This window comes from Alexandromys fortis, unplaced genomic scaffold (genome assembly GCF_014885135.2).
Source record: "Alexandromys fortis isolate MF-2015 unplaced genomic scaffold, M_Fortis_MF-2015_v1.1 scaffold_254, whole genome shotgun sequence".
In the NCBI taxonomy this organism is placed as follows: Eukaryota; Metazoa; Chordata; class Mammalia; order Rodentia; family Cricetidae; genus Alexandromys; species Alexandromys fortis.
This window is the reverse complement of record NW_026068130.1, coordinates 268213-296076: the sequence shown is the minus strand read 5'-3', so window position 1 is coordinate 296076 and position 27864 is coordinate 268213. Positions and strand designations below refer to the sequence as shown.

Sequence of the window (27864 nt, the reverse complement as noted above, 5' to 3'; positions counted from 1 at the left end):
ATGTCAGGAATGGTAAGGACTGGCTCAGACTGGGCCTGAAGAGGGCGGTGACCTGCCCTACTTCACCTAGAGCCTCGGCATGGCCCTGCAGCGCTTCCTTTACTGCCCCGGCCCCAACACTGCCAGAAGTAGAACAGAATTCCTTAAAGCTTTTGTTACCATTTAATTATAATAGGCTAGAACCAAAGGAAAGGGACTCGGAGCCCTGGCCATATGGGTGCCCACCAGACAGCTAGACTCTCGCTGCCTTGACTGTCTGAAGTGTCAAGGGGACCCTTGAAATCCTTTGCCCAGCTCACAGCACAGCGTGAATGGGAACCAGAACTGGACTCCAGGAGGGGATGAACAGAGAGACCCCAACACACAAACCACTGCCTAAGATGGCCACAGTTGGTATAAGTCAAAACTGTGTCTCCCTTTTCCCTTCTCTGATGCTGACACGGGACCTGTGCTTTTGGTCCCTAGGGGAGACTGGGGAGAGGCGAGTGCCTCCTGGAGGTGTGGGTGGGTCTCTAGCTCTGTTGGGTCCCATCATTGCCTCAGTTTTCCAGCTGTAGAAAGATCTGAGGAACCTGTGCATACAGAAGGACATCAGGGACCCTCATAGAGCCTCTACCTGGTGAGTGGTCATGCTTCCCCAAACCCCTGACTCTGGGCACTTCCTAGTCTTCACCAGAACCTCTCCAGGCCTTGGGACTAGTTCAGGGTCCCCGGGTCCCCCAGCCTATGGTCTCCCAGTGAGTGTCTCTCAAAGACAGCTTTAGGTGTTCTGTCTACTGTATACCCGGAGCTCCTTGTTATGGGGGTGCCTCACAGGCAGTCTCTAATCAGGTTCCCCATTTCCATCACAGGATTTCCCGAGGCCATAGGCTACAGAGACACAAGCCTTTCACAGATCCCAGCAGCAGGGTTCAGGAGACCTAGGCTCAGGCCAGCTCTGTGCTTTGTGACTGCTCGTGGCAGGCATTAAGAGAACTGTCACTCAACAACTTATGTGTTGGAATTGGTACAAGTGGTGGGCTGTCACTCCAGGTAGCTCGAACTCTGAGAGCCTTTGTGGCACGGTAACCCACATGCTCCTCTTGATGGAGGAATGAACTGGTGCTCTCCGTTGAGAGTCTGCAGGATGCTAATGGCAGAAGCATCTGGTCAAAGGGGCCAAGAGCAGTGTCCGTCCTCATGCCTTGGAGGCCGGGGACCCTGAGGGACATCAGCTGAGCCCCTACGTCCTAAGGATGAGGCACCCAGCCCTTCAGTGAAGACAATGGTGGCATACTCTGTGTGTACGCAGGGCGTGGGGAGCTCTGGAGTCTTCTGTCTTCCCTGAAAGTCCAGCTCCTCGTAGGCCACACTGAAGACAGGTGCAGCTGAGGCATCCTCCTTCTTCAAGGGAGGAAGAAGAAAGAGTTGTCTGTGTAGTCAGTTGGGGGTGGTGTGTGCATCCCATAATCTCAGCCATTCCCTATGCTGAGTTTCCAATCTGTCACTGGATTTGGGGTTCTTCTTAGAGACCTCAGCCATTGAAACTGGGACCTAACAGCTGTCCCTTCTCCCTACTTCCCTCTCTGAGATTTAGGATGCAGCCCCTTTGTTTCTGGTTCAGTTTCTACCTCTAATGGTCCCTAGCCTTCTTGCAGGTTTAGTATTCCAAAATGTGACATTTTTACTTGTCTCTACCCAGAACAGGATGACTATGGGAATGTCAGAGCTATGCACTCTGGGGTCAGCTGATGGGTAGAACATCAGAATATGGCTGTAGGATCCTGGCGGGAACTGTGAGCTTAATTCTCTAGGCTGCAGCCCTCAGGCCCCATGGTCCTCTCTGCCTGTACCAAGCCCTGGGGTAGACTGTGATGAATCCCTCAGGAAAGGGGACCCAGACTCACCAGAGGCTGTTCCTTTCTTCCAGTTCTTCTGGCCTCTGTTGAGAAACATACTCTGAATTAGAGGGGCAGCTGCTGAACCATCTTCCAGAGAGAGAGAGAGAGAGAGAGAGAGAGAGAGAGAGAGAGAGAGAGAGAGAGTGTTTTGGAGTAGGGGTTTCAGGCCCCGAGGAGACCTAGACCATGGGCAGGCATCAGGCTTTCTATTCCCACTCGTGCCCTTCCCATTTAGTATCTGGGAGCTCCCACTTGGGTCACGAGTAGTGGACTTTGGGCCTGCCACAGGGACGATGCCCACGTGTTCCCCATTTCCTAGTGCACCACAGCACACGGCAGACATGCCGCAGATACTATGTGTGGCTTCTTAGCTGGCTGATGATCAGACTTAGCTAGGACGCTCCTGGAGCTAGCTGTGCGTGGGGCAGATACAGGCTCTTGTAGTGGCTAGGATGTGTGTGATGGTCCAAGTGGGTGTGAAGTATTGGGACTACAAGGTGTCAGGACAGTCAGGAGCCCCGAGGAAGGTAGGAGGTAGAAGTGTTGGAAGGAGGCATTGTGGGTAGACAATGGCCAGCAGGGCTATTTGCAAAGCTTGAGGTTTTGATTTTGGTGGGGCTGGAGCAGGGGTAGGGGCAGGGTTATGATGAGCCTTACCTGACACACCTGTTGAGCAGAAAGCAGCTAGGACCCAGGTCAGCAGCAGCAGCACAGGGACACCCACTAGGACGCTCATGATACCGATGACCAAGCCTTGAAACTGGCCTGCTGGTCTGGGTGATGAGGGGCTGGGGTATCTTGTTGAGGTTTCCAGGATTCTCTCTACAGGACCACAAAGGATAGAGTTCTAGGATACCAATCATGTATTCGCTTTAGGGGCAACCATCCTGCCTGCTTCAAGCCCACTTTGGATGGACAGTGACTGGCCACCCACCCTACTTCCATGGGCTCCACCATAGGATTCAGGTGTTTCTAGCCGCACCTGTTACCACAAGCTCTGCTCCAGGGCTCTCCTTGATTCGTGTATTGGGGGGCAGGGAGATGGCCCCACAGAGGTAGATACCACTGTCATTGCGCTGTGTGGCGAGGATGTTCATGTGGAAGTCATGCCCGTTGGGCAGCTGTGTGATCTGGAAGCGGTTGTCCCGGACAGGCTGGCTGAAACCATTGTAGAAGGCGGCCTGTTTTTCAGTCTGGTTGCTGGGGCTCAGGCGGTACCAGTTCAGCTTAAGGTCCTCGGTCCAGTTGGAGAAACTGCAGGTGAAGGTAGCATTTGCTCCCTCGGACACTGTGAGCCAGGCTGGGGAGAAGGTGAGGGGCCTCCAGGAACCGCTGGAGACCTCTGAGATGGAGGAGAAAAAAGCTCTGTGAGGAAGGGGCGTACCCTTTTTGACCATTTCCTGAACTCTCTGGGGAGAGGAATGGTTCTCTCAGACCCTATCTCAGGTTAGTCTCCTAAGCAGTACCCCTGCTCAGGAGCCTGTAGCTTCTTGTGGCTATGTGAGTCCCTATCCCCAATAAGCAGGGTTCTTCCGTTAGTGTAACTGAATTTAGAGACTGGAAGCATCTATCTGACATGCTTATTTCTGTCCTTTGAGAATTTGGGATCTCCCCCCGCCCCCAGATATCTTTACCTTCCCACTCCCGTGCAAGGAGTCCCGCGCCAGACCTGCACGTTCTAGCCCTAGCCTTCTAGTTCTGTTAGAAGGGTCAGTGGGATGCTACACTGGGAAGTGGGACTTCCACGAAAAGCCCAGACATTGGAGGTAGTGTGTTCTTTAGTAAACTTGGGGTCCGGGCTGTGTCCAGTTTGACAGAGCTGCCCTGGTAGCAGAAGCTATGGGGCAGTCGTGTCTTCCAGCCACATTAGAGGTCACAGCCAGGGGCCTCCAAAGACCATTGTCCCTGAAGTGGACAGAAGGAGAGGTCCCATGGTGCAGGACTCCCCGAAACAAAGATGAACGGGATGGTATAGCTGCCAGGGCTTGGTCAGGGGTATCTCACACATCATGCAGGGCCTCGTGGCTCTTCTCAGCAGGTGCCTTTCTCACTGACAGGCTTCTTGTCACATACGTGCACACTTACATATAACCTCCCACTGGTACTCTAAAACACTCCCTACTGGGATCCATGTGATGCCAGCCGTTGAACCCACAGTCAGAAGCTCCAGGGACAAGGAAGACAGACCTGCCAAACACACACTTGCTGGGAAGATTGCTATGCACACAGGAAACAGCCACAGAGACATCCTTGAAGATGCTCTGGCCTCGACTCTGGCTGTGCTGCCAGCTCTCTTTGCCCTTGGCCTATGTAGTCACTGGGCACTTGGAACTTAGAGAGAAAGGTCAGGTGCAAAACAGAGCTGTGTCCCCAGCTGTACCTAGACATATAGCGAGGGAATTCTACCCAATTACATGGCCCAGGGCACTGTACTGTAAACATTGCCTCCACCTCCAGTGTGGGGCATTTTACTACACTTACTGGGCATGGTTTCCTCCCAGGGTGACAAAGAGCGAAGCTGTGTTGCCGCGGCTAAGGTTCCAGCCTCAGAAGATACAGAGAGAGCAGGAGTCAGAGATACAGAGAGAGATACAGAGAGAGCAGGAGTCAGAGGCAAAGAAGAGGGTCTGGATAGGCGGAGGGCAAATGGGAGTGGAACTGAGGGTCCAAACACCTGGCAGACAAGGTATCTGAAATCAGCCTCCTCCAGGTCTGAAAGGGAGCTGGAGATAGTGGGTGGAGTTATCTGCAGTGAGCTAGGAGATGTCAGCAGTGGAAGGCCCTAAGACATTCCCACCAAGTAGCCTTGCTCAGAAATGGTCTCCATCACCATCCAGGAAGAAGCAGAACTGACATTTCCCCTCTCTGACGTTCTCAGCTATACATGGGTGATGGATGCGCGATGCCAGGCCCTGCTGATGGTCTAGTGCCGCTTGGATTGCGGGTGGGCGTAGTCTATAAGCCAGGCCTGGAGTGCTGCAAGGGCCAGGGTCCCTAGATCCCATGCAGTTGGTGAAGCCTGAGTCATGCGGTTCTGGGTAGTGGTCCATGTAGGTCTGTGTGGGCCAGGAGGACCAACGGTGTCAAGGGTTCTCAGAGGAGTCATGCCCAGGCTGGGGGTGGCCAGGGTGAGAGCTTCCCATCTTAGCCAAGTTCCGTCCCTCCTCAGAGGCAACGCAAACATCATGGGGCTACAGTATACTCTTCCTTTGGCCTGTCTAAACCACACGCAGCTAACAGGTCACAGGACAGTAGTGTCAATATATCCCTTCTTTGAACATTCACTCAAGAAATATATGAGCCTTTTTTCAAGAAAGCCTCCAGCAACTATAGTAAGGTTAGACTCGAATTTGGTGAAGCAAACATATCATTCCCACCTTCACCCTTCTAGAATCTATCAGTGTGGTCTGGTCTATGGTCTCCATCCTTGGAACTAGAAACCTGGGGTCCTTTTAGCACTCCAGGTAATCTGTCCAGCCCTACCCTGACACCGCTGAGCCACCACCACAGCCGCACTTAAGCACCGATCTCCAAACAGATTCTCAAGAGTTACCAGGTTTCACGAGGACCAGAAAAGCCCCAGAGAACCAAAAGGCATAGCACTCTTCTTTGTTCTGGGCAGGACTGTCACACCTCTCCAAGGGTAGCTGTGACCTGTGAATGCACCAGGCCCCTCTGCCCAGATGTCACCTCCTGTCTACAAATGGGATCCATCCCCTAGGCTTTGGGACCGTGGGAGCCACCTGACACCCACCCTCTCAACGCTGGCCCCTAGGTTGCGCGAGATGAGTTCTTGGGTAGACATTTGATCACGGGTCTCAGAGCCTTGCCTCGTCTCTCCTGCTCCTGTGTCTACATGTATGACATTTTGGGTCTCTTGTCTTCTCACTGACTCTGCAGTTTATTCCTCTGGTGGCATGGTCATTGACTTCCCAGGTCTCTGTCCTCTTGTGGGTCTCTGCTTGTGTCCATCCCAGGGCTCTATCTTGCTCTGTCCATGTCTGGGTGCCTCCCCCATGTCCCTTCCTCCCTCCTCAGAGCAGTCTCTGCTCCCTTTGTACCCCACAGTCTCTTATCTTCCCTTAGTCATCTCGTGTGGGAATTCTTTTCTTGAACTGGCATGTGTCTTCCCTCCATGTGCCTGTGGTGGGCCTAGAGATGACAAGGGCGGGGACTTCCTCATAGGGGGGATGTTAGGAGGGACTGGGCTTTGGCAAGAGAGCGTCTGCCTCTGAAGGCCACAAGGTGGTAATACTATATGGAGGGGGATACCCCCAGGGACTCAGATCATCCATAGAAGTACAGTGTCACTTAGAAATTAGGCCCTTGAGAGAGCTATCAGGAGCTGATCTGGGAGCATCTCATTGCGTGTGATGGTGGCTAGGTGTGTTCAGCACGAAGCATCTCCTGCAGTCCTGAGAAAGCGAGACAGATGCTGCAGCATCTGAGGCCCTAGGCAGCACTTCTGAGTCTCCCTTTCATGCTGTGGCTGCCTGTGGGAGCGCACAGGTAGATGAAAGTGAAGTGTCACTGTGGTTAGAACGCATAACGGTGGCTTCTCTTTTAAAGACAGGAACTGGTTCTAGAGCTGAGGCTGGCCTTGAACTCACAATTCACCTTCTGCCCCCTAGGTGCCGAGATCACAGGCAGGAGCTGTCCTGCTGTGAGAAAGCCACTTCCAGTTAATCCAAAAGTGAGCTGCGAGGAGATGTGAGAAGCCCGACTTCTGGGTACAGTGAGGGAGGATTTCCCTGTGCCCCTCGCACACGGTAAGTTCCAGGAAACTGTTCTGATGCCGTGTGCGCAGTTAGAAATTTCACAGGGGGGAGAAAGGAGAGCTGGGAGAGGGAGTTTGGAAAGGAAAAGTCAGCTGTGGCAGTATGTGCTTGCAATGTCAGCATCATGGGAGGTAGAGACAGGAGGAGCCTTGGAGATTTATGGCCAGTTAGCTTGGCTGAAGAACGCAAGCTCCAGGTTTAGTGGAAGATACTGTCTCAAGGGAATATGGTGTGTGGAGATGCAATACTTTGAAAGTATCACTTACATTTTAAGAGACTGGGATTTTTGTTGGAACTCACAGCCAAAGTTAATAACAGCTTGTGTTCACTGAAGACTTAAGACTGCTATCCTATGTCAGTGTGGCGAGTTCCCAGAAAATTAGTAAACAATCTTCCTCAACACCCAGGAGTACCACTTTTGGGTATATATCCAGAAGATGCTCAATCATACCACAAGGACATGTGCTCAACTATGTTCATAGCAGCATTGTTTGTCATAGCCAGAACCTGGAAACAACCTAAATGCCCCTCGACTGAAGAATGGATAAGGAAAATGTGGTACATTTACACAATAGAGTACTACATAGCAGAAAAAAAAAATGACATCTTGAATTTTGAAGGCAAATGAATGGAGCTAGAAAACATCATTTTGAGTGAGGTAACCAAGACCCAGAAAGACAATTATCACATATACTCATTCATAAGTGATTTTTAAACATAAAGAAAAGAAAACCAGCCTACAAATCACAATCCCAGAGAACCTAGACAACAACGAAAACCCTAAGAGAAACATACATAGGTCTAATCTACATGGGAAGTAGAAAAAGACAAGGTCTTCCGAGTAAATTGGGAACACGGGGACCTTGGGGGAGGGCTGAAGGCAGGGGAGAAGCAGGGAGGGGAGCAGAGAAAAATGTAGAGCTCAATAAAATCAATAAAAATATGACTGCTAAATCACTGTGTACTCAGCCTGTTTGTTTAACCTGCCTTTCATTTTTTTCTTTTGGTTTTTATGACAGGGTTTCTCTGTGTAGCCCTGACTGTCCTGGAACTCACTCTTTAGAACAGGCCGGCCTTGAGCTCAAGAGATCCGTTTGCCTCCCAAGCTTTGTGCCACCAAGCCCCACTATAATCTGCCTTTAAGAGAACAATATAACAATGAACCTTACATGCCTTGGTTCTCCCACGTAATCAGCTTTTACAACCCGAGCAATGCATAGCAGCAGTCTTAAGTTACACACTCTTCCATGCCCCTGACCCAGATAGTGCATGTGGACCGCTTGCTGCAAGCAGAAAATGCAGAGGCTGAAGGCAGTCTTCTAAAATCTGTCACGAAGGTGGAAAGCATCCATGTACGGGTACTGGGTGACAATGGTGCTTGTCATCTGGGTCGGCTGAGATCAGTGGGAGCCAGCGACTTAATCCCTGGTAACACTCTTAAAGATGTCTATCAAGTATCCCATTCTCTCCCCCATAGGATGCTTTTTATGCTGTTCAATAACGACAGAGCAAAGTCCTTCCTGAGGGACAGGCAGACAGGCACACGCATGCAGAACTCATACAGCAGACAGACAGCCTCACAGATACAGACAGCTATGTTAGACAGACAGACACCACTCACAGACGGACAGCCATGACAGCCACACATGTATATAAGCACATGAGCAACTCATACAACAGACAGAAAGTACAGACAGGTACAGACATCTACAATAGACAGACAGACACACACACACATGCAGAACTCATACAACAGACACGGGCAGCCATGACAGCCACACACATACACAAACACATGGGTACCTCATACAACAGACAGACAGTACACATAGATACAGACGTCCACAATGGACAGACAGACGGACATATACACACAGCTCATACAATAGACAGACACCACTCACAGAAACGGACAGCTACGACACACACACACTGAACAGAAGACACAGACATACGGGCAGATGCACAAGCCAGCTTTTACGCAGGCACAGATTCAGACTCAAACAGAGAGACACGTGGAGCATGAAGTAGAGAGTTCCAATCTGGACTGGCTCTCGGTTAAGTGACTCCAAGGGGAAATGCTTCAATTTCTTTCCTTAATGTGACACCCATGCATTACTGGGGACTCAGAGTTAATCACTAGCGGGTGTAATCACAGAGGTATGAGCAACAAGGCAGGGTACCTTTCTCTGGCCGGCACATACGCACGCAAAGGTGCGTGCACCCACGGACACCCACATCCACACACCAGAAGCGTCACAGGGCTGTGGTGTTGGCTCAGTTGCTAACGCGTCTGCCAACCAAATGTGAGGAGATTGATTTCTAGTACCTATCTAATTCCGGTGTAGCCGTGCCTGCCTGTAATCCTGGGGCTGAGAAGGCGGGGACAGGAGGACACTTGAGGCATGTTGGAGAGCCAATTTGACTGAGTCAGTAAGAGAGAGTTCCTGTTTCAAAAATTAAGGTGGAGAGAAACAGAGGGAGATATCTAATATTTACCTTTGGTCTCCACATATATGCTCACACGCATGCACATAAATGTGCATGTACAACGATGTTCACACACACACATACACACACGCACACGCACTTCTTTTTATTTGTAAAAATTAACAGATGATCCTGTCCTTCACTTGGCAGTGTGCATGCCAGTGAGGAGATTTGGCCCTTTTTCATGTTTAGCTCACTTTGCCGCTCATCTTGTGGGTCTCTAACCAGGATTTGGGAACCTAGAACAACTGACTGGGATACCTTTTGGGGATGCACCCAGAGCCAGCCTAGTTGAACTCACCCCGTTGTCTTCCAACCTAGTGGGGTGGGAAGTCCAGAATATAATGTAAAGGGCCCCTTTCCCCTGTCCAACCTGTCCCGGGGGTTCTGCCATCGGAGGCCAAGTGTGGGGGTGCCAGTGGTGGTAACTTAGCCTTCTGCTCTTTAACCCCACCCCTGTCCAACTTACTTGGGAGTTTTCACCCTACAATCATGCCTTCCATGAGTGCCTGTCCCCAGAACACTAACCCCCAAGTCATATGCGAGTGATACTGCGAAGGGAGAGCTCGGGAGGGGCTGCGTGCCCACTCACAGGCTGTTGGGTCATATGCTGTGGAGGAAGAGGCTGGGCTGAGAGACTGAGCACTTGCCCCGTCCTTCTTAGGATCCCCCGGACCACTTTGGGACCCTGTATTCCTCCCATTGGCAAGAAGGACTCACTGGAGACCACATCTTGACCTCAGACTCCCTGCTCCTAGAACTCCGAGATGATTAAACCTTGTTCTTCATAAATAGAACAGCAGAACAGGGACTAAGCTAGGCTTTCTCCCCCCGGGAGTCTTCCTGGCCTCCTTAACCTGTGCGGTTCTGCGTAGAAGGTGTGATTCGGAGATGTCAGGGGTCTTCTCGGTTTCCCTGAGCTTTTTCTTGGGTTCATGGACAGAGGTGAGTTGATGGGTGAGTGCCACGTCCTGGTTAGCACTGAGGGGCTGAAAGGGTGAGTCCTTTCAGTCAGCCTGAACCTGGAGGGCCACACGACAAGCTCACTGCAGACCACAGGCTCCTGTGCGCCTGAGGCCAAATCATAACCACATAGACGCATAAAGTACCTTATTTAGGCAAGACTCATCTGGGATGACGAAAGCACGATCAGGGGGGTGACAGGGGTCTCCTTATTCATTACAAATGGATTGTATCCTCTATGTCCACCTGGAGAAATGTCCCCAGGGTGAGGACCCCAGAAGGGCACTTCCAAAGACGGTCAGGGCTGTAGTTTCAAGTAGATGTGAGGTGCCCCAGATGACACTCCACATTTCTTGCCTAAGCGGCTAAGAGCACAGGCTAACCAAGCCAAAGGCAAAGAACCTACAGACACTCAGCCAAAACCATGTCACCCACAAGGGTTCCAGCCAGGGAGAAGCGAGCCAGTTAGAAGCAAGATGAGCTAGTCAGAGCTCTAGCTGCATCTAGTTGGGGATGTGTCTCCATGGGACTGACAGGGATGCAAGTAAAAGGCTTCCTAACATCTGCCGTTGATGCTTAGTGATGCAGAGCCTCACAGTGATGGGAGGAGATGGGTAATGGGGCTAAACTGTTCCTAAACACAAACTGGAGCCTTTACACCAGCACCTAGGGATAGAAATTCGCTAGCAGTAGGGGCTAGCTATAGGATTAATTAGATAAGGTCACTTTGGAGAGGGTAGGTCTCAGCTAGGGGGACTGATGTCTAGGTAGAAAGGGGATTATGGACACTGATGCAGGAGGGTAAAGGCAGAAGACTGGGAGGTGTCTAGGTACCAAGGAATCCAAAGGTTGCTGGAAAATTCAGAGGCAGGAGGAGGACCTGGAACTTAACTGGCTCACAGGGACTGAGGATCCCCCTATCTTGAGTTCCAATTTAAGACCCCAAGCTTGAGACAATGCTTCCTAAACCCCCTCTCCACTAGCTATGGTTTGGTGACAGTGGTCCAGTCAAGCCAACAAAGGCAGGAAGTACCAATAAGCCAGGTGAGATTGTGTGTGCTGGTGAGATTGGAGCCGGACAATTTTGAGTTTTATGCTGGCCTTGGCAATCTGATGAGACATTGCCCCAAGAAGGGTCAATATTCTAAACCAATATAACACATACACACACAGCTATATCTATCTATCTATCTATCTATCTATCTATCTATCTATCTATCTATCTATCTATCTATCTATAACTGTTCTCTAAATATCTATCCTTATATACACAAATAAGTGCACCCCTCATCAAAGAAGATTTTCTTTTTTATCATTTTTTCAATTTTTTTTTTAAAAAAAACTGTCCTTTCTCAGTTTACATGCCAAATCAACTTCCCACTCCCTCCCCAAAGTAGCTTCTTTTTGCAACGTAAGGCGGTGATTACAGAGATGCCCAACACAGTCACAGGAGAACAAGTGACTGTGGATCGCACAGCGCCGACTGATAGATCGGGAACGCAAACCCTGACGCTAAGGCTCAGGGGAAATTGCAGACGACGGCATGGAAAACTTGTAGGAGCCGGAGGCCCAGGTCGCCTGTTGACAGAGCGTTCCCTGGACACTACAGGGCCAGTACACCCTTGAGCTCTCAACCATGGCAGACTGAAGACAAGGATTAGCATGATGACAACACCACTTGCCACACAGACGTGGACAGAGCAAATTCCACACGGTCCTATTCCCATATGCAAAGCTATCGGAGGCTAATGGCTAACGAGAGAGGGGGAATCAATTGCTCCAAAGACAAATTCCCAGGCAGGTTGTCCAATCCCAAGAGGTCAACCCTGAACACGTACACAAAGGAGCAAATCTGAATGGACTTAATAGGTTATTTATGCAGATGTGTATATACATATATGTATGTACGTATTTTTCAAAATTATGGATTATAGAAAGCAAGTCTGACTTTAAGAAATGTGTCCTTAGGATGCGTTTGGCAGTTTTCGTAAGTGGTCTGAGCAAATCTCACGAGGCAGGAACTGTTTTCCCCAGATTGTAGGTGGGAGGCTGGAGAGATGCCCCAGTGGTTCAAAGCTCTGGCTGTTTGTTCTCCCAGAGGACCCAGGTTCAATTCCCAGCATCCACATGGCAGCTCACAACCACATGTAACTCCAGTGCCTCCCCAGACATGAGGCCCACATGCGATGCAGACATATGGGCAAAACACCCATACACCTAAGATAAAATAATAAAATGGAAAAACGAAAGAACAAAAGAAAGAAAATGTAGGCGAGAATATGGTAAAGAGACTGAGAGGCTCACCAAAGGTCACCATGCTCACCAGCGACTTTATGGACTTCTAGCTTACGGCTCCTTCTAAAAGGGTCTGCCACCAAGGCAACCCAGGCTGGCTTTGAACTTTTGACGGGCATGCTCAGCTATGCTTGTCTTTAGTCTGGATACAGGATGGTCCATTTCCAAGCCTGAATTTCCTCACTTTAGTCACTAGGCAGTCATGGTTGAGGTTGGGAGACGTGTAAAACTAGTAAGCATGAGAGGGGTTGTCTACGGGACCACCTGAAATAAAGACAGCGAGGCAATCCGGAAGGGAGAGGTGTCCTGGACGTAAGGTCCACTGCGGCCAAGTGCAGGGCACTGGCTGTGTGACATGCTCGGCGCAAGGCTGTTCAGATGGCAAGAGAGGCACGCCGGCTCCAAGACATTTGCCAGACAATCTAGAGCAGGCCTGCAGAACACACCCCTCTTTTCGTACTCTGTCATGAAGTTGCATTTGGGGACATGCCCAGGGTGCCATGTCACCAGAGTGAGTCATAGCCTCCTTCAGGTCTCGGGTCCTTCTCTCCGATGACCCACATGATCCTTCTCCCTTTGTTCCCTGGGTTTCCTGACAAGGTTCCCCCAAGGGTCATCTTTCATCCCTAGGGCCTCGAACCCTCTCCCATGTTCAGAGCTGTATGCTCATCAGTCCTGATAGCAACCCAAGGGCTCTCCAACCAGAGATGCCAGCATGGAGGCAAAGTATTCCCAGCCTCCCAACCGGCCTTGGCCTGCAGCCTAAAGTGATGAGCACACTCAGTTCCCAGTCCCATCCAGTTCTCAAGATGGTGAAGAGGCTGGGGTGGAGGGGCCTGAGGCCTCATACGAGCAAGTGGACATCATTACAGGTAAAACATGTCCTAGGGCAGCCAGCACAGGGTAGAAGCTTGGGTCACTGTCCTACGCTCTGCAGGAGTAGCCCTGGCCCAGGAGCTAGGTGACATCTCCCTTAGCCCTGCGTTCCCAGTGAAGATGGGCTCAGTCCTGAGCGTACAGGGTACAGGGTACAGGGTATAGGGTTTAGGGGAGTGAGGTCGAGTTTTCTCTGTGAGGAATTTGACCAGGATCGCTGTACCCCTTGATCTCACCCTCCCCTGAGTCCACCATGGATGCTAAAAGGCCAGGAATGTGCGGTCTAGAGTCCTCCAGAGATGGCAACACAGGAAACTGTGCCCATGAGGAGTATACAGCTGATAAACCCTTGGAGAGAAACTGCCAGTCATCTATCCAGTGTGTAGTGCGGGCCTCATGGAGGGATGTTCCCAACTATAAGAAAACACAGGGGAGGGCCAAGGACACCAGGGCCTGGCAGAATCCTGACGCAGGGCCATAGTGGCCAAGGCCAGACCCACCATTGCTCCACAGGGAGGGACATAAAGGATCAGCTGAGATTGGACAAATGTTCAGTCTGCCTGGAAGAAACTGGGAAGCAGATGCTGAGCCCTGGGAGGCCCTCCACCTGTAAAACCCACCGAAGGCAAGAAAAAAAAGGAGCCAATCTAGGTAACCAAGAGGCACAGGTGTTCCTCTCCTCCAGCGACAGGGACTCTGGGTGCCCGTTTCTTCAAGCCCTGCCCCAGCCACCAACCCTGATCCCACGTCCCTCAGAGCCACATACCGAGAAGCCACCCTGCTTGCCAGCTCAACTGCAGCACAGCCCAAGTGAGAGGCCAAAGCACCTGCCGGACCCACATGCCCAGAGCCCCTGGCTGCGCCTCCTTCAAACGCCGGGCCCGCTATCTCCTCCTCCTCGGCTGCTCAGGCAGAGTTGTCTATAGCGGAAGGGAAACGGTCCTGGGTTATGCTGGAGGGAGGAGACCTGTTCTTGGCTCCCGCCCCCTCTTCCTCCACCTCCACAGAGGTGGGAGAACAGGCAAAGAAGGGTGGGGGAGGGGCCTGGGAGGGAGGAGGGGGAGGGAAAGATGCCTGGGAGGAGCAGGTGGGGGCGGCTAGCGAGAGGTGAGGGAGTTGGGGAACAGAGCGAGGGAAAAGAAGACCAGATGCCTTTGCCTCCCTCCCCACTATGGGTCTTCTCCACTTCAGGCCCCATATTGAGGGCAATTTTGGTACTTTCCATTCCTTACATCCTGATTGTTAGCTCCTGAGGTTTAGGGAGCCTGAGACGAGGACTTTACTCTTGTCCCTTTGGAGGATGGGTGTACTCCGGGGCTGCAGGGAGGGTGAGCTGGACCTTCACCTATCTTGGCTGACAAGTGTGACCTTTGAGTCCCCTGAGCTATGGCTTGGTCCTTTACTTTTGGGGAGCAAGAGCCAAGCCACCGCCACCTGCTCTGCCTGATGGGTCAGAGAAGGCCTAATACCCTCCCGAGAAGATACCTCTCTCCCCAGCCACATCCTCAAACCCAGAAAACCCCTGGGTTTGGTCTGGCTTTCTCTCATGGTTTCTTTTCCCCTTCAAGACACTGGGCCCACCAGTTCAGGTCACTTTCTTCTCTGCTTCCACAGTGGTCCTAGCATTGCTGGTCCTGCTGCCCTCGGTCTTCCTCTTCACCTGACCTGGTGGTCAGGTTTTAGGTCCTTTCCAGTCAACCTTTCTCAGTCCCTAGGTGGTGAGAGGACCCCCAACACCTGTCCTGTCCCTGTCTCCCTGGGGAGGGAAGGGGTAGGCAGACCTGTGCGTATAGCCCCAGGCTGGTTGGCCATTTGTGGGCATCTCTGATGACTTAAGAGTTCGGCTCTCATGTGTTTTGTCGCCGTGAATGGGAAATAGGAAAAACGAAACTGCTGATATTAGATGTGTGGGTCTCACAACCCTAAAATAACCAGCCTGGCTGGAAACCATCTGCCAGCTGTGGCAGTCACCCTAGTTCAGAGGCACCCGGCTTAGTGGGGAAGGAAAGGAAACGTTACTTTGTACAGCGCCGCCGAGATGGAAAAAGAGTGTGAAGCACAGACTGGCCGCCCCCAGTCTCAGTACGGGGCTTGTGGGCAGAAGCGAGGGGGATCCCCTCCTCAGGCCTGGCTGTTACCGAGCCTCCTGACAGCCTTGTGGCTCCCAGGCATGTTCAGGCTAGCAAGTCCCTCAAGTGGGCTGGGCAATTAGGAAAAGACCACAGGCCTAGGGTGAGTTCTGGACAGAGCCCTCGCAGTCCTGTTCTGATGTTCTAGCTAGACTCCTGCTGGACTCTGCGCCTTTGAGCTCGACAGGGTAGAGTAGCTTGTGAGGACTGGAGAGGAACAGGAAGGAGTCTGAGCAGCAAGCTCTCATCCCATTCCCGGAGGCTGACTCAACATCCTAGGCCAGCAAATAGTGGGACATCTTATTATAAAAAGGGAGAAAACCCCTTCCTATTCTGCTGCACTTTCTTCCTCCCCTTTATCTCCAGGCCTTATTTCTCTCTTCTTTCCTTTCTCCTCCCTAGCAGTGGGGTGAGGGACAGGGCTGGGCCTGAGGTAGCCCTACTTGGTTTTCCTGTGGCAATAGCCGCTTCAACCCCCTTCACGAGGAAACGTTTTCCTGAGAGGGTCTGGGGTCTGAATCTTGTGGGTCCCAGGGCTTGCAAGGAGGCAGGCAGTGGGAGAGAGGGCAGGAGGGAAAGGGAAGTGTTGGGTATGGAGCAGCGGGGTCCTAGGACCAGGCCTAGAGAGGGATCGCTGGGTCATACCCCAACTCACATTATTTTTATGCCTTCTCATGCCGTCCCCACAAACCCCACAATCTTCAACATACACATTATTCCCCAGAACCACAGTCCAAAATACACATGCTAGCCCCAAGCACACATATTCTAGAAAGTACATATGATCTCCCCGTTCTCGGTGATCTGCAAATACACATGTAATCCCCAAGATACTTCCAGTTCCAAACACACACATTATGTTCCATGACATGCAATCTCGAACACAATACTATCCTACAGTACACACCCAATTCCAATTCTTTGTGTCTTCGTGGCTGTCCTGGAACTAGCTCTGTAGACTAGGCTGGCCTCGAACTCATAGAGATCTGCCTGCCTCTGCCTCTCGAGTGCTGGGATGAAGGCATGAGCCACCACTACCTGGCTCATGCTATCTTCCAATACATATAAAATCGCTATCACACTCTCTTCCCCAGTAAAGCGATTCCCAGCATAATGCTGTCTCTTAATATACATGCAATCCCCAACATACATGATATAATCCACACAGTCTCAAACACATATACTGTCTCGCAATAGACACACAATCCTCAAGACTCACTTTCTCCTCTGATACATATGCTATGTCCCAATATACACTTTATTTCCAACACACACTACTTCCCAATACACACATAATTTCCAAGACACAAGCTGTCCCACTGTGCTGGCTACCTGTGCAGTGTGGTACAGCAGGTGCCTGTTGCTTCAGTTTTTAATGGGGCATCATTCTCTCTAGTCATAGGTCAGCTCTCTAATCCCTTTGGGTACTGAGCCAGGGTTGGTGGCACGATCTGTTTCCAACTGAGGCAGGTGTAGGAAGATCCCAGTTGGTGGGGATCATGGGCAGAGAGAGCTGCTAGGGACATTCTTGTGTGGATCTGGGTATGGCCAGCAGTTAGCATTCCGTGAGTGTGATCGTTGGATGTGAGGTTGTCATGGTAGCATGAATTGGAGAGCCTGCATCCACATCTGTTTCTTACTGGACTCACTGGGGAAATACTCAGTAAGCCAGGTAGGAAGAATTAACCCAAGACTGGGTTCGGTGGTCACCAACGGAGCTTCCCTGTGTCAAGCCCTCAGAAGTCTCCCCGCCCCGGTGGGGGCTCTCCTCCTTCTAGACAGGGCAGAGAAGCGTGAGTTTCCAGGGTGTTGACCTCAAGATTATCACACAAAGGCAGCACAGGTGGAAAGTTAGGGAGAGGGGATCCCCACACTCTGGAGGTAATGGGAAGTTTCCATCTAGGTGGGGACAGGGACAGAAAGTTCAGAAAACAGAAGGATCATTTTGAAAGAAGTGTAAGGGAAACAGGAGGTAGAGGGGCAGGCCAGAATCCAGACCCCAAACCCACTGTGGCCCACAGTGAGGTCTCACTGGGGCACAGGGCCCAGCAGCCCAGGTGACAGGCTGTTTCAAAGGTACTTCTGAGGTTGGAACAGGAAATGGTTAATAGTGTTTGCAAATAAAAACTCTCTGTTCTGCCCTGTTTTGAAACATTTCCCAGAAGCTAAAGGAAGAGCCGCTAATTCATCTGCCCAATTTAACACAAACACACACACACACACACACACACACACACACCCCACTTCACACTTAATCCTGTACTTGTTCCTTAGAACATATGACTTCTAGCTCCCCTTTCCTCTGAACTTTCTAGAGTGTAGTTCGTGGTTTAAATGTGCATCTGCATGTGATTTCCTATTGTGCACTTCTTCGTGTTTGTTGCATGTGTGTATGCAGTGTTCATGTGCTCCCAGTGTGTCTGTACTGTGTGCCACACTAGCACAAAGCGCTTCTTCATTTGGGTCTTCTTGAATACACAGATGGCTGCAGTATAGCCTCACTAAAGCCCCGAAGCCAGGCTGGGCTGAGATGAGCACCCAGTTGGCCACGCAAGCACAGTGACCTCTGGGAAAGACTGTAAAGCCAATGGCGCGGAGCTGCAGGGGACTGAGGAGACTAGTCACCTGCTGAGTGGGTGTGCACAGTTTTCTGTCAACTTGACACAGCTAGAGTCTTCTGAAAGGAGGGAGCCTTTACTGAGGAAGCTTCCAGACGATCTGGCTGCAGGGCATTTTTTAAATTAGTGATTGGTGGGGAGGGTCCAGTCCATTGTGTGGGGTGTTGTCCCTGGGCTTTCTATAAGAAAGCAGGCTGAGCAAGCCATGGGGGAACAAGCCGGTAAGCAGCGCCCCTCCATGGCCTCTGCATCAACTCCTGCCTCCAGGCTCCTGCCCTGTTTGAGTTGCTGTCCTGACTTCCATCAGTGATAGACTACAAAGTTTAAGTGTAAGCCAAATGAACCTTTTCCTCCCTGGGTTTCTTTTGGTCATGGTGTCTCATCATAATGACAGAAAGCCTAGCTAAGACCCTGGTCCACTCTTAGGTGTCTTGAGCTTGCAGTCAGGCCGCCATTCTGCCAGCTGCCCTAGCCCTTGTCACAGTTGAGCTTAGAAGCTGAGTCACAAGGCGAGGGTGGACAGGGCTAGGAGCAAGGGCAGGGGGAGGACTTAGGTTTCTTTCTAGGTGACTGATAAATAGCGCTGAAGTTGACTTTGCTTTCCCAACGGTCTCTTCCCTGCACCCTTCCTTGTCTCTCTTCCAGCCCTTGAAAGCTATTTCCGGGGAGGCTTCTCAGGTCTTAGGATAGGATTCTCATAAATAATCTGCTCCTATATCTTGTTCTCAGAGGCCAGCATCCAAGCAGTCGGCTGAGGATAGCTCCTCACACTCATCCTGATGGGGATACGTCAGCACAGCTGGATCCAGGCTTGAGAGTTACCTCATAGCGGGCATAGTTTTTATTCACTGGGATTTTTTTTTTCTGGTTTAGATGAAGAGAGTACGTAGGGCTGACTGATCTGCCCATGAAATGATGCTTGTGAGAAAGTGACATACCATCACGCTTATTAAGCCAATTAAGAAGGTAAGAAAGAGTCCTTTATTTTGACTGGTGACAAGAGTGGCATAGCACCTCAGGAATATTCTTGTGCTGAAGTTCAGGGGGAGCGATGCTTTTAAGGATAAAAAAAATCACAGTGCCATCAGTGTTAGATGCAGGTAAGAATAGCCTTGCAATATTTGTGTTAGCAGAACATGGTCGTTATTCCAGCCACGGCGTAAGAACTTATTTTGATTTATACCTTTATCAGTCATTTTAGTTTGTAAAAACACTAATTTTCTTAAAAAAATACACTTGAAACATAGTCAGGGTCATAGGCAGACGTGGTTGTTGGGGAGTGTTGGGAGCCAGCCCAGCCCAAGACTTTCTCAGAAGCCCCACTGAAAGGACAAAGGGAACGTTCGTTCTGCGTCAAGTCCAGTCTGAGGTCAGAGCTGGGGCCTCTAAGGAGTTGGGTTCTGTTCCTGGAAACCCTGCTTTCTCCCCTGCAGGGCTATGGTTGTTGGCCCAATGGCAATTGTGTCTGAAGTGTCCTGTGTTCTCTTTGCCAACATTGTCAGATTTAGCTCTGAGATGATCTTGGTCCATTTTCTCCCCACAAAGATGCTGTACTTTTCAATAAACTGGCTTGGCATAAGTCACCAGCTTATGCGAGACCTCCTGACCCATCGCATTTGTCTTCCGTCCCCCTCCCCCGTCCTCCTGCTTGACACTTTGTCATTGGAGACCTCATTCCCCTGGGTGGAGTCAGGGCAGGTAGGGGGCCAGAAGAGAGTGTTGGGTTTATTGGAACTGGAGATATAAATAGTTATGAGCTTGGGAAGTGAATCTGGGTTAATCTGCAAGAGCAGCAAGTACTCTTAACCATTCATTCATTTCCCCAGCCCCATAAATTGGGCCTTTATGATTTAGGTATTTTAAAGTAAATGCCTATTTTTTTAATTTATTTATTTATTTATTTATTTATTTATTTATTTATTTATTTAAGATTTCTGTCTCTTCCCCACTGCCGCCTCCCCTTTCCCTCCCCCTCCCCAGTCAAGTCCCCCTCCCTCGTCAGCCAAGAGTTCAGAGGTGTGGGATGATGCTGGATATCAGTGCACACGTGTGGTGCTGCTGGCTGGTGATCTCCCGTGGGATATCAATGCAATCTTCTTCTCTGCTTCTCTGAGGCATATTTGGTTGCCATGGAGACCATGCTGTTATGAAAACAGTCAATTGGCTGGCACTTAGCAATGGGGCTAGTTTGGTATCTGAGCCTGTGCCGTACTGCAGAGCCCAATAGCAACATGGACAGGCCTGAGGTAGATGTATGGGCAGGTAACTTTGTTCAGCTTGAGACCTCAAAACAACCACAGTTACTCACCAAATCTGACCTCAGTATACATCGGACAATGACCACTGCTGACTAGCCCAAATCGGATACTTTGTAAGATGGAATGGAGAATTGTCCAAAGCTACCCCCAGCTCATCTTGACTCTTCTCTGCTGTGGAGTAATCCTTCTGTACACTGTGAACATCTGTTGCTCTCATTGTTAATAAAAAGCTGATTGGCCGATAGCTAGGCAGGACTTTCGGGGCAGAGGGAATGCTGACAAGAAGGGAGGAGTCTGAGGAGTAGTGAGCCAGATGTGGAAAAAACAACATGGGAAGTTCATGGATGAAGTACACAAGACAGCACATAGATTAAGAGAAATGGGTTAATTTAAGTTATAAGAGCTGACTGGAGACAAGTCTAAGCTATCGGCCAAGCATTTATAATTATTAATAAGTCTCTGTCGTTATTTAAGAACTGGCTGGTGGGACAGAAAAATCCGCCTACACTTCTTGTCCCTGACAATCAGTTCCCACCCACAATCTGGCCAACAGTCTGATTTTGATCGACTCCTGACCCCCTTCTCCCAAGGGGCTCACTGAACCCTTAGGAAGAATAAGGTTAGGGTAAGGATACCTGTCAAGGTTAGGAATTAGGGTTAGGGTTTGCTTTAGGATTAGGAACAGGTTAAGCGTTAATGTTCTGTTTGGATCGGGATTAAGGTCAGGGTCAGGATTAGTGGTAGAGGAATAGGGTTTGTTGTTAGTTTCCTCCTAGAGGAAAGAGCATCCTTCAGGGAAGCGCCTTAAGCAGGAAGGCAAACAACTCAATATAGCTTTAGGACGCTTCTGGAACTGACCAGATTCACTGACAGGGTAAACAAGCCAAGCTGCAAAGATTCTGAGACCAGAACAAATGCCTGGAAGTAACTGAGTAACTAAGTAACCGAGTTACTAAGAAAGGAAACTCTTCAGTCTGTTGAGATGCCAGCAGGCTGTGCAGGGTGCTCCAGCTTTTGAAGCTGTTGCCTGTGCTGAGATGGGCTTTGGTGATACAGCTGTCATCGAGTCCTCTCTGCTCCTGTAAATGATCCCTCACCCATAGTCCTGTGAGCAACCCCAATAAAACTCATTGGTTTTCTAAATTGGACTGTGGCGGTACCTATACTTTGGTCTGTTGTGGGCTCCCTATCTGGGGTGAGTAGACGTGTGTGTAGCATCTGTCCCAGAAATGTTTTGTCACACAACATGATTGGCATCTGAACAGGGACACAAAAGAACCAGTAATGAGCTGGGGAGGAGTGAGTGCATGGTTGTGGCCATGGGTAGCAAGGCAAGCAACTGAGGTTGAGCAAGCTGAGCAGGGAGCATCCATGGATAAATTTCCTGGAGTGGTCCTTTCAGTGTGGTGTGTAATATGTCTCTGTGCTACAAGAGCAGTTGCATGGTTCTATGGGTAGTGAGACAGGCAGCTAAGGCTGAGCCCATCAGGATTGGGAGTGTTGTGGGAGTCTTTGTCTGCGTGGTGTGGTGTGGCATGCTTACTTGATGAGTGGGGTCTACTGCTTGAATGTGGCGATGCCCCGAAGACAGTTTAAGGTAAGAGGAAAGTTTGCAGCCTTTGAGATTAGCCTACAGGGGTGGAGGCTGTTGGCAGCCACAGCAGAGTTTGCCTGGCCTCTGTTGTGTGCAGTTAGAAATTTATTTGAGGCCGAGATAGTGGCTGAGCAGGACCTTGTTTGTATTAACGAGCAATTGGAACGAGAAAGGGAGATGTGATGGCATCCTCCACATTAGCTTCTAATTTGGCACATACATTAGAGGAATAAGAGGATGCGGCGGAGGTGGTGTTGGTTTGCTGCTTCTCAGGGATGGGGAGCCCGAGGGAAGAAACTAGCATAGGTTAGATCTATGCTCAAAAGTCTTTCCTGGTATCTAAGACCTTGGAAGTCATGGGAAGATTCAGAGAGCGAGGAGGAGAACATGGTAAAAGCAGTTAGAAGATGCCCTGAGAGCCCGACATTAGGCAGAAAACAAAGGGGAAATCTACCATCCAGCTTGCAGATGTGGGCTTCAATAAGGGTCGTGCATAAAAAAAACAGTGTTATCAGGGAATGTTTGGTGCCTGAGCTTCTGGAATCGGGGAAACTTTTAAACAAGCAATGAAAGAGCCTGTCGAAGCTTGGCTTGTGAGGCTGTGAGACCTGGGAGCAGATGGGACCAGTCTGTCTGCTGTGGAGACAGAAAACCTGAGCAATGTAACTTCCCATCCCTCCTTCAGGCAAAGACTGTGCAGCCTGAGACACAAGGAGGGAAGCCAGTGCCTGATGGACTGAATTACCAAAGCCTTTAGGAACACTTGGTTATCTCTGTCTGAAGTCCCCTCAAGTGTTTGGGACTTGAAAACAATATAGCCACAGGTGCCAATGAGGGAACGAGGCACACGTGAAGCTGTGCGTGACCCTGACAGAAGTATGACCACCGGGGAATTAAGGAGAAAGTTGATCCAACAGGGACCTGGAGATGGGTGTGAAGGCTTAGTGGATTTGTTGAGCACCCCTGGCGGGATGGGGTTTTTATGAGGTGAGAGGCTTTGGCAGGCCTGAGTGACCTAGACCGCCATGTGAATTCATGACATGCCAGAGCACATGGGAGGAGGTGTGGAGAAGCGTAAACAGTCAGCAGGGGCCCGTCCAAGTCACCAGCAAGCAAATGTGGCTAGACTTGTGTTGAGCCGAGGTCCAAAGGAAAATATTGATAGTGAAATATTTCATGTGAGGTGGTTATTGACAACCATGTCAGTTAAGCCAATTAAAGTATTTGAGTCCATTTTTATTGATGGCCAGACTAAGAAAGAGTAGGATCACGCCTCTGACATCTCTTGGTGCTCAGGCTCAGGGGTACAGTGTTTTAAAGGCAAACACATACTTCTATCAATGCTGGCACCGGTGAGGGGTTTAGAGTTGTCTAGTAATGTCTGCTTTCTTTGCAAGGCTCAGTGGTATTTTCCAGATACTACATAATATGTTTGGCCCATGGTTAGGGTCGTGGAGAGTCCCTGAAGCATTTGCAAGGTAGAGGTCCCTGTTGTTGTTGCTGGTGGTGAAAGTTTAAGGAGTAACCATGCAGTCGTAAAATAAAGTTGGGACAGGATGGTATTACCTGAAGGGACATTAGCCCACTCAAGCATGTGGCTCTGGCAGGCCTTGCCCTTCTCCCCCAATGTAGGAGCTCGCTCCTACAAAGTCAGCTAGGGCTCCTGGATTGGGGGGGGGGGGTCATTGAGTATGAGGAAATGTCAGATGAAAGAAAAAGAGACAGAAAATACAGGATAGAATCAGGAGGTCTGTTCGGTCATGCCGGAACAGCCAGACAGCCAGAGTTTATTTCTGAACTTGCTTATATACAAAAGCAGAACAAAGCACAGCACAGGTGGTCAGTCAGTGTCTAACCACAAGACCATTCCTGTTCCTGAGTGAGCAGCCTCCTGACTGACTCGGGAGCAGCCTTACTTCTCCTTTGGTGTTTCTGAGGTTTGTCATCAGCAGTATACTTTCTGTTAAATAGAGTGCTCTTTTCTTATGGGCTAAATCTGAAGTCTCCCACAGCCCTCAAGGTCACTGGAAAAAGCAGAGCAAGCAAGCTTGTACTCAAATGACATATAAGTCAGAATGAACTCCAGATGGAAACTGAGTCACACATGGGCTCCCACAATTCCCTCTTTTTTTTTTGTTTTAATTTAAGGACCCCCTCAGAGTCCCTCAGAGGGCCACGTCTGTCTTAGGCGTTCCTTATTACACTCCATTCTTACCCATCATGGGAACATGAATTGCCTCATTCATGTTTCTGGCTTAGATCGAAAGGAGGCAAAGAAAACTTACCTGTCTTTGGCTGGCAGCCTTTGGTATCATGAGTTTAGGGAAGTGTGTGTGTGGAGTTTTACTCCGAGAAGTTCTGAGCCCACTTTCCACGGCGAGGTCAAGATCAGCTTGAACACTCTAGGTAGACAAGTTATGCCCAATGGAACCCAAGCTGCAATAACTGCAGTGCTGCCCAGAAGTGAAGCAAATGCTGACCACGATGCAAAAGTCTTTTCAAATGGCTCCAGTTTTTGTTGCATCAAAATCTAACTTAGCCTTTTCATTTCTATGATCTCTTCATGTAATTTAGCCAAATCTAAGGACTCATTAGAATCACACCAGATTCTCTATAGATGTGCTTTAACTCTTTGCCATCCGATAGCACTTCCATGATATACAGAAGATGTAACACAAATCCATTCATAATTAGCACAGCATTTCAACTGGACTCTGGTTTTCAGACTTGGGTGCTCATCTCCCGACGACTGTACCACATCATACAAGGCATTCAATTTATGTTCCATTTTCACATCTGTATCTTCTTGTGTCTCTAATGTTATAGAAACATTCTTAGGTAATTAACAAACTCCGCATTTTGAATAGACTGAGACCAAGTCACTGAAGCAGCTTCAGTAATAGTAAACACAGCAGCAAGAGCTGAAATTCCCGCTATAACTAACCCAACAACATGTCTCTGTCTACTTAAAGCTTTCTTCAGTTACCTGTAACCCTTTGCCATCAAACCATGGATCGTTTACATGGACTGGCAACATTACAAAAGAAGGTTATTTTAGCACCAATACACGGGTATGACCATCCACTTGAGAAATACAATTAGTCAAAATACAATCAGGGCATGATACATTAAACACAACACCATTCATGGAGATTTTTATCTCTCCCACAAAAAGGCATTTTCACACACATAAGACAGTTCCTTTTAGGGGGGCGGACAGGTTTGGAAGAACTGGATTGTCCTGCCACTTTTCCCACGGCAGCAGCAAGTTTCCGAATATAAGTTTGTGGAAATTTCCTACTAGAATACCAAATTCCAGCTCACAGTTCTGGGTCCCAAGATTCTGCTGTAGACAAAGGAAAGGATAAGAGTCATTATAATCTTCTTGATTCCCAGACCAGTCGAGAATGTACTGTGATGTTCTTGTGATATTGTACTTTAATGGGATCATGCCAGTACAACATCTCCACAACAAAGTTCTGTTAGACTCTCTCAGATCCTAAATGCATGGAGGAAATCGTTTAGGGAGTAAAGTATCATTTACCCAATTACCTCGAGGAAGCCATAACTTTGTAGAATAAGTACCTTGTTTTCATGTCCCATAATTAGTTTTGGAAACACTCGAAAACATCTCTCCAAAGCAATATTCTTTGCAAAACATACAGGAATTCCTTTACCGTACCCAACATGAGAAAAATTTCAAGTACGCAGGAATCCTTGTGTGGCAGATGGATCTAAGAGATGTATGGCGTTGATTGTGACTCCACTCTTCTTTCTGTCCCAGACAGCAGGATGTACAACAGCTGGATCAGGAACACAGGCCCAGTCAGTCTCACTCCGGCTTTTCTGGATTATCGGCGGCAGCATCAGGATCGCATATCTCTGCTCTGTATCATCCGAGCTTCAATTCCATCCTGTGAATAAACACAAGCATGCCCTCTCCCCATACCAAAACACTGTTGGAGCCCTTTCATAAACACGTAAATGGATCTTTCCATTAGACTTGAGCAAACCATGAGGTGGTGCTTTCGTGCCAAAATCTACTCATGGAAGATTGCTCACAGACATCCACATTTAAAATTTTTAAATTTTAAGATAAAAACACATATATGTGGTGACCGTGGGTATAAGCCCAACTCCCCCATTTTTAATTGTATTTTTAATTGAGCCTTAAGACTCCCATGTGCCCTTTCAAAATTCCTTGCCCTTGGGACATCATCTCAAATCCTAGAGATGAGTTTGTTCCAGAGGCTGATACTGGGATTTTAGCATCATTAGTTTAATGGCAACAAGACAGGAATGATCAAGATGACCGAGTTCCCTATGATTGCTAACAGAGAAGTTCCCCTTTGATCTAACATTCCAGGGGGGAACAGGAACGACGTATTCGCTTCTGTAATTACCCACTGCTGACCTTAGAACGTTGTTCTCAGGGCCCTAGAAGGCTAGAATGTTAGGCCAAGGCAGCGAGGGAACTTAGCAGCATCTGATTCACTGACAAGCTGAAAAGACCGCCATCGCATCGGCTGGATTGGTCCACATCAGGTTTCCGCAAGCTCAGGACTCTGTCATTTGGAGCAGGTTGTTATCAGTGACTGATGCTTGGACGCGTTTGTCAGCCAAGTGGGAACCTGGTGAGACAGATACAGACTGGGAACAGGAATGGAAATTTACGAGCTCATCTGAAAATTGTAGACCCACAGTCTCAATAATTAAGGAAGGGGCAGAGTCCCAAGACCAGGAGAGAGGAAAAAAAATACCATAATCCTTTTAACGTGTGAGAAGTGGATCCAAGTTATATTGATTCAATTTTCTGAAGTTTGTATGAATCTCCATTTTACAAATATACATAAAAGTTTTGGATATTAGCATTATCAATCTGCACTGAAGTCGATAATGCAGGAAAAGCAGGTGAGAGGTATCTGTAAAACAGCAGGAGCAGGCCCACATCCTTGAGTCCTAGCAAAAACTACAGATTTGAGTTAAGCAGTATGTAAGGCTGTATTCAGAAGACAACCCAAAGAAATTTAGAATCTTGAGCTTGTGACCCGAGCAGTAAGCAGCCATTACTTTGTTAGCTTGTCAGAACTCTATTAATGTTAAACTCTGAACTTTTAACCTGATATAATACTATTATGGAAGGGGAAAGATACCTTGTAATAACTTCTATATACATCTTAAGCCATTGTTTCTTATAAATTGTATTTTTGTTTTTCAGAATATCCTCTCAGACCCATATAATCCAAGCTTTTATGCCTTCAGATCCTTATAACATGTACTGATGTTCTCAGGCCTTTATATTTTGTAGACCCTCAGAATTTATATGGACTCATAATATAAGCACTTTGTCCTATTATTAACTATTATGGGGCCAGTTAGACTGCAGTTTTCATTTACAGACCACAGATGTGATATTGAAGTTTTTAATAAACATGTGTGGACTTCTCTATGAAATCCGAATAGCTAAGAGCTTTAGCTTCGCCATTTCAAAGGAGACCAATATATAGACCCCTTAACCCAGAGGGCTTCAGTATGAAGATTAATAACTGACTTGTGTTTAGGACCTCAGCCTTCCTTTCACCTCTAAAGAACATGATCCCATCATTAACATAACCATTCTGCAGTGAAGAATCGCCAGCCTTATTCATGAAGAAAGTCAACCAGAATTAACATAACATGGTTAAATCGTCAACATTTTTTATAGTTTCCCTTAGAACTCAGTAGTATTAAGACGAATAAGGAATTCATAGACAGATTTCCTTTTTCTGTATCATTACAGGCTCTTGTTTGTCCCCTTGTCCTTCAGACAACATGCAAATCTCCATCCGTGTTTCCTCTCGTGAGTTCTTCCAACAGTCCAGAACATTGCATAGATACATTTCAAACAAAAGCCTACACACATATGTATGTATGCATATATATGTATGTATCACACTAAGAATAACTTAAATTTGCATTAACATAAAAAATCTGTAATAGCACA

General features: G+C 48.8%; 1 protein-coding gene and 1 long non-coding RNA gene across 2 annotated transcripts; one reads left to right on the top strand and one right to left on the bottom strand.

The window, feature by feature from the left end:
* Window positions 1-143: 143 nt before the first annotated feature.
* Window positions 144-14224, bottom strand: Pdcd1 (programmed cell death 1). The gene is made up of 5 exons (XM_050125963.1): window positions 14049-14224; window positions 2863-3222; window positions 2538-2702; window positions 1887-1921; window positions 144-1383 (listed from the first exon to the last, which is right to left on the bottom strand). The coding sequence occupies exons 1-5, from the start codon at window positions 14122-14124 to the stop codon at window positions 1150-1152; spliced, it is 870 nt and encodes a 289-aa protein (XP_049981920.1). The 5' UTR covers window positions 14125-14224; the 3' UTR covers window positions 144-1149.
* LOC126490787 (uncharacterized) lies at window positions 13828-26302 on the top strand. Its single transcript, XR_007589249.1, has 3 exons — window positions 13828-13933; window positions 18903-18995; window positions 25666-26302. It is a non-coding gene; the product is annotated as an uncharacterized lncRNA (long non-coding RNA).
* The last annotated feature ends 1562 nt before the right edge of the window (window positions 26303-27864 follow it).

Bases quoted from the DNA above. Each gene is read 5' to 3' on its own strand.
- Pdcd1 (XM_050125963.1), bottom strand. From the start codon at position 14,124: ATGTGGGTCCGGCAGGTGCTTTGGCCTCTCACTTGGGCTGTGCTGCAG. The intron at 1,922-2,537 runs GTAAGGCTCATC...GTTTCTCAACAG, and splicing joins CTGCTCAACAGGTGTGTCAG to AGGCCAGAAGAACTGGAAGA. The intron at 1,384-1,886 runs GTGAGTCTGGGT...CCTCCCTTGAAG, and splicing joins GAAGAAAGGAACAGCCTCTG to AAGGAGGATGCCTCAGCTGC.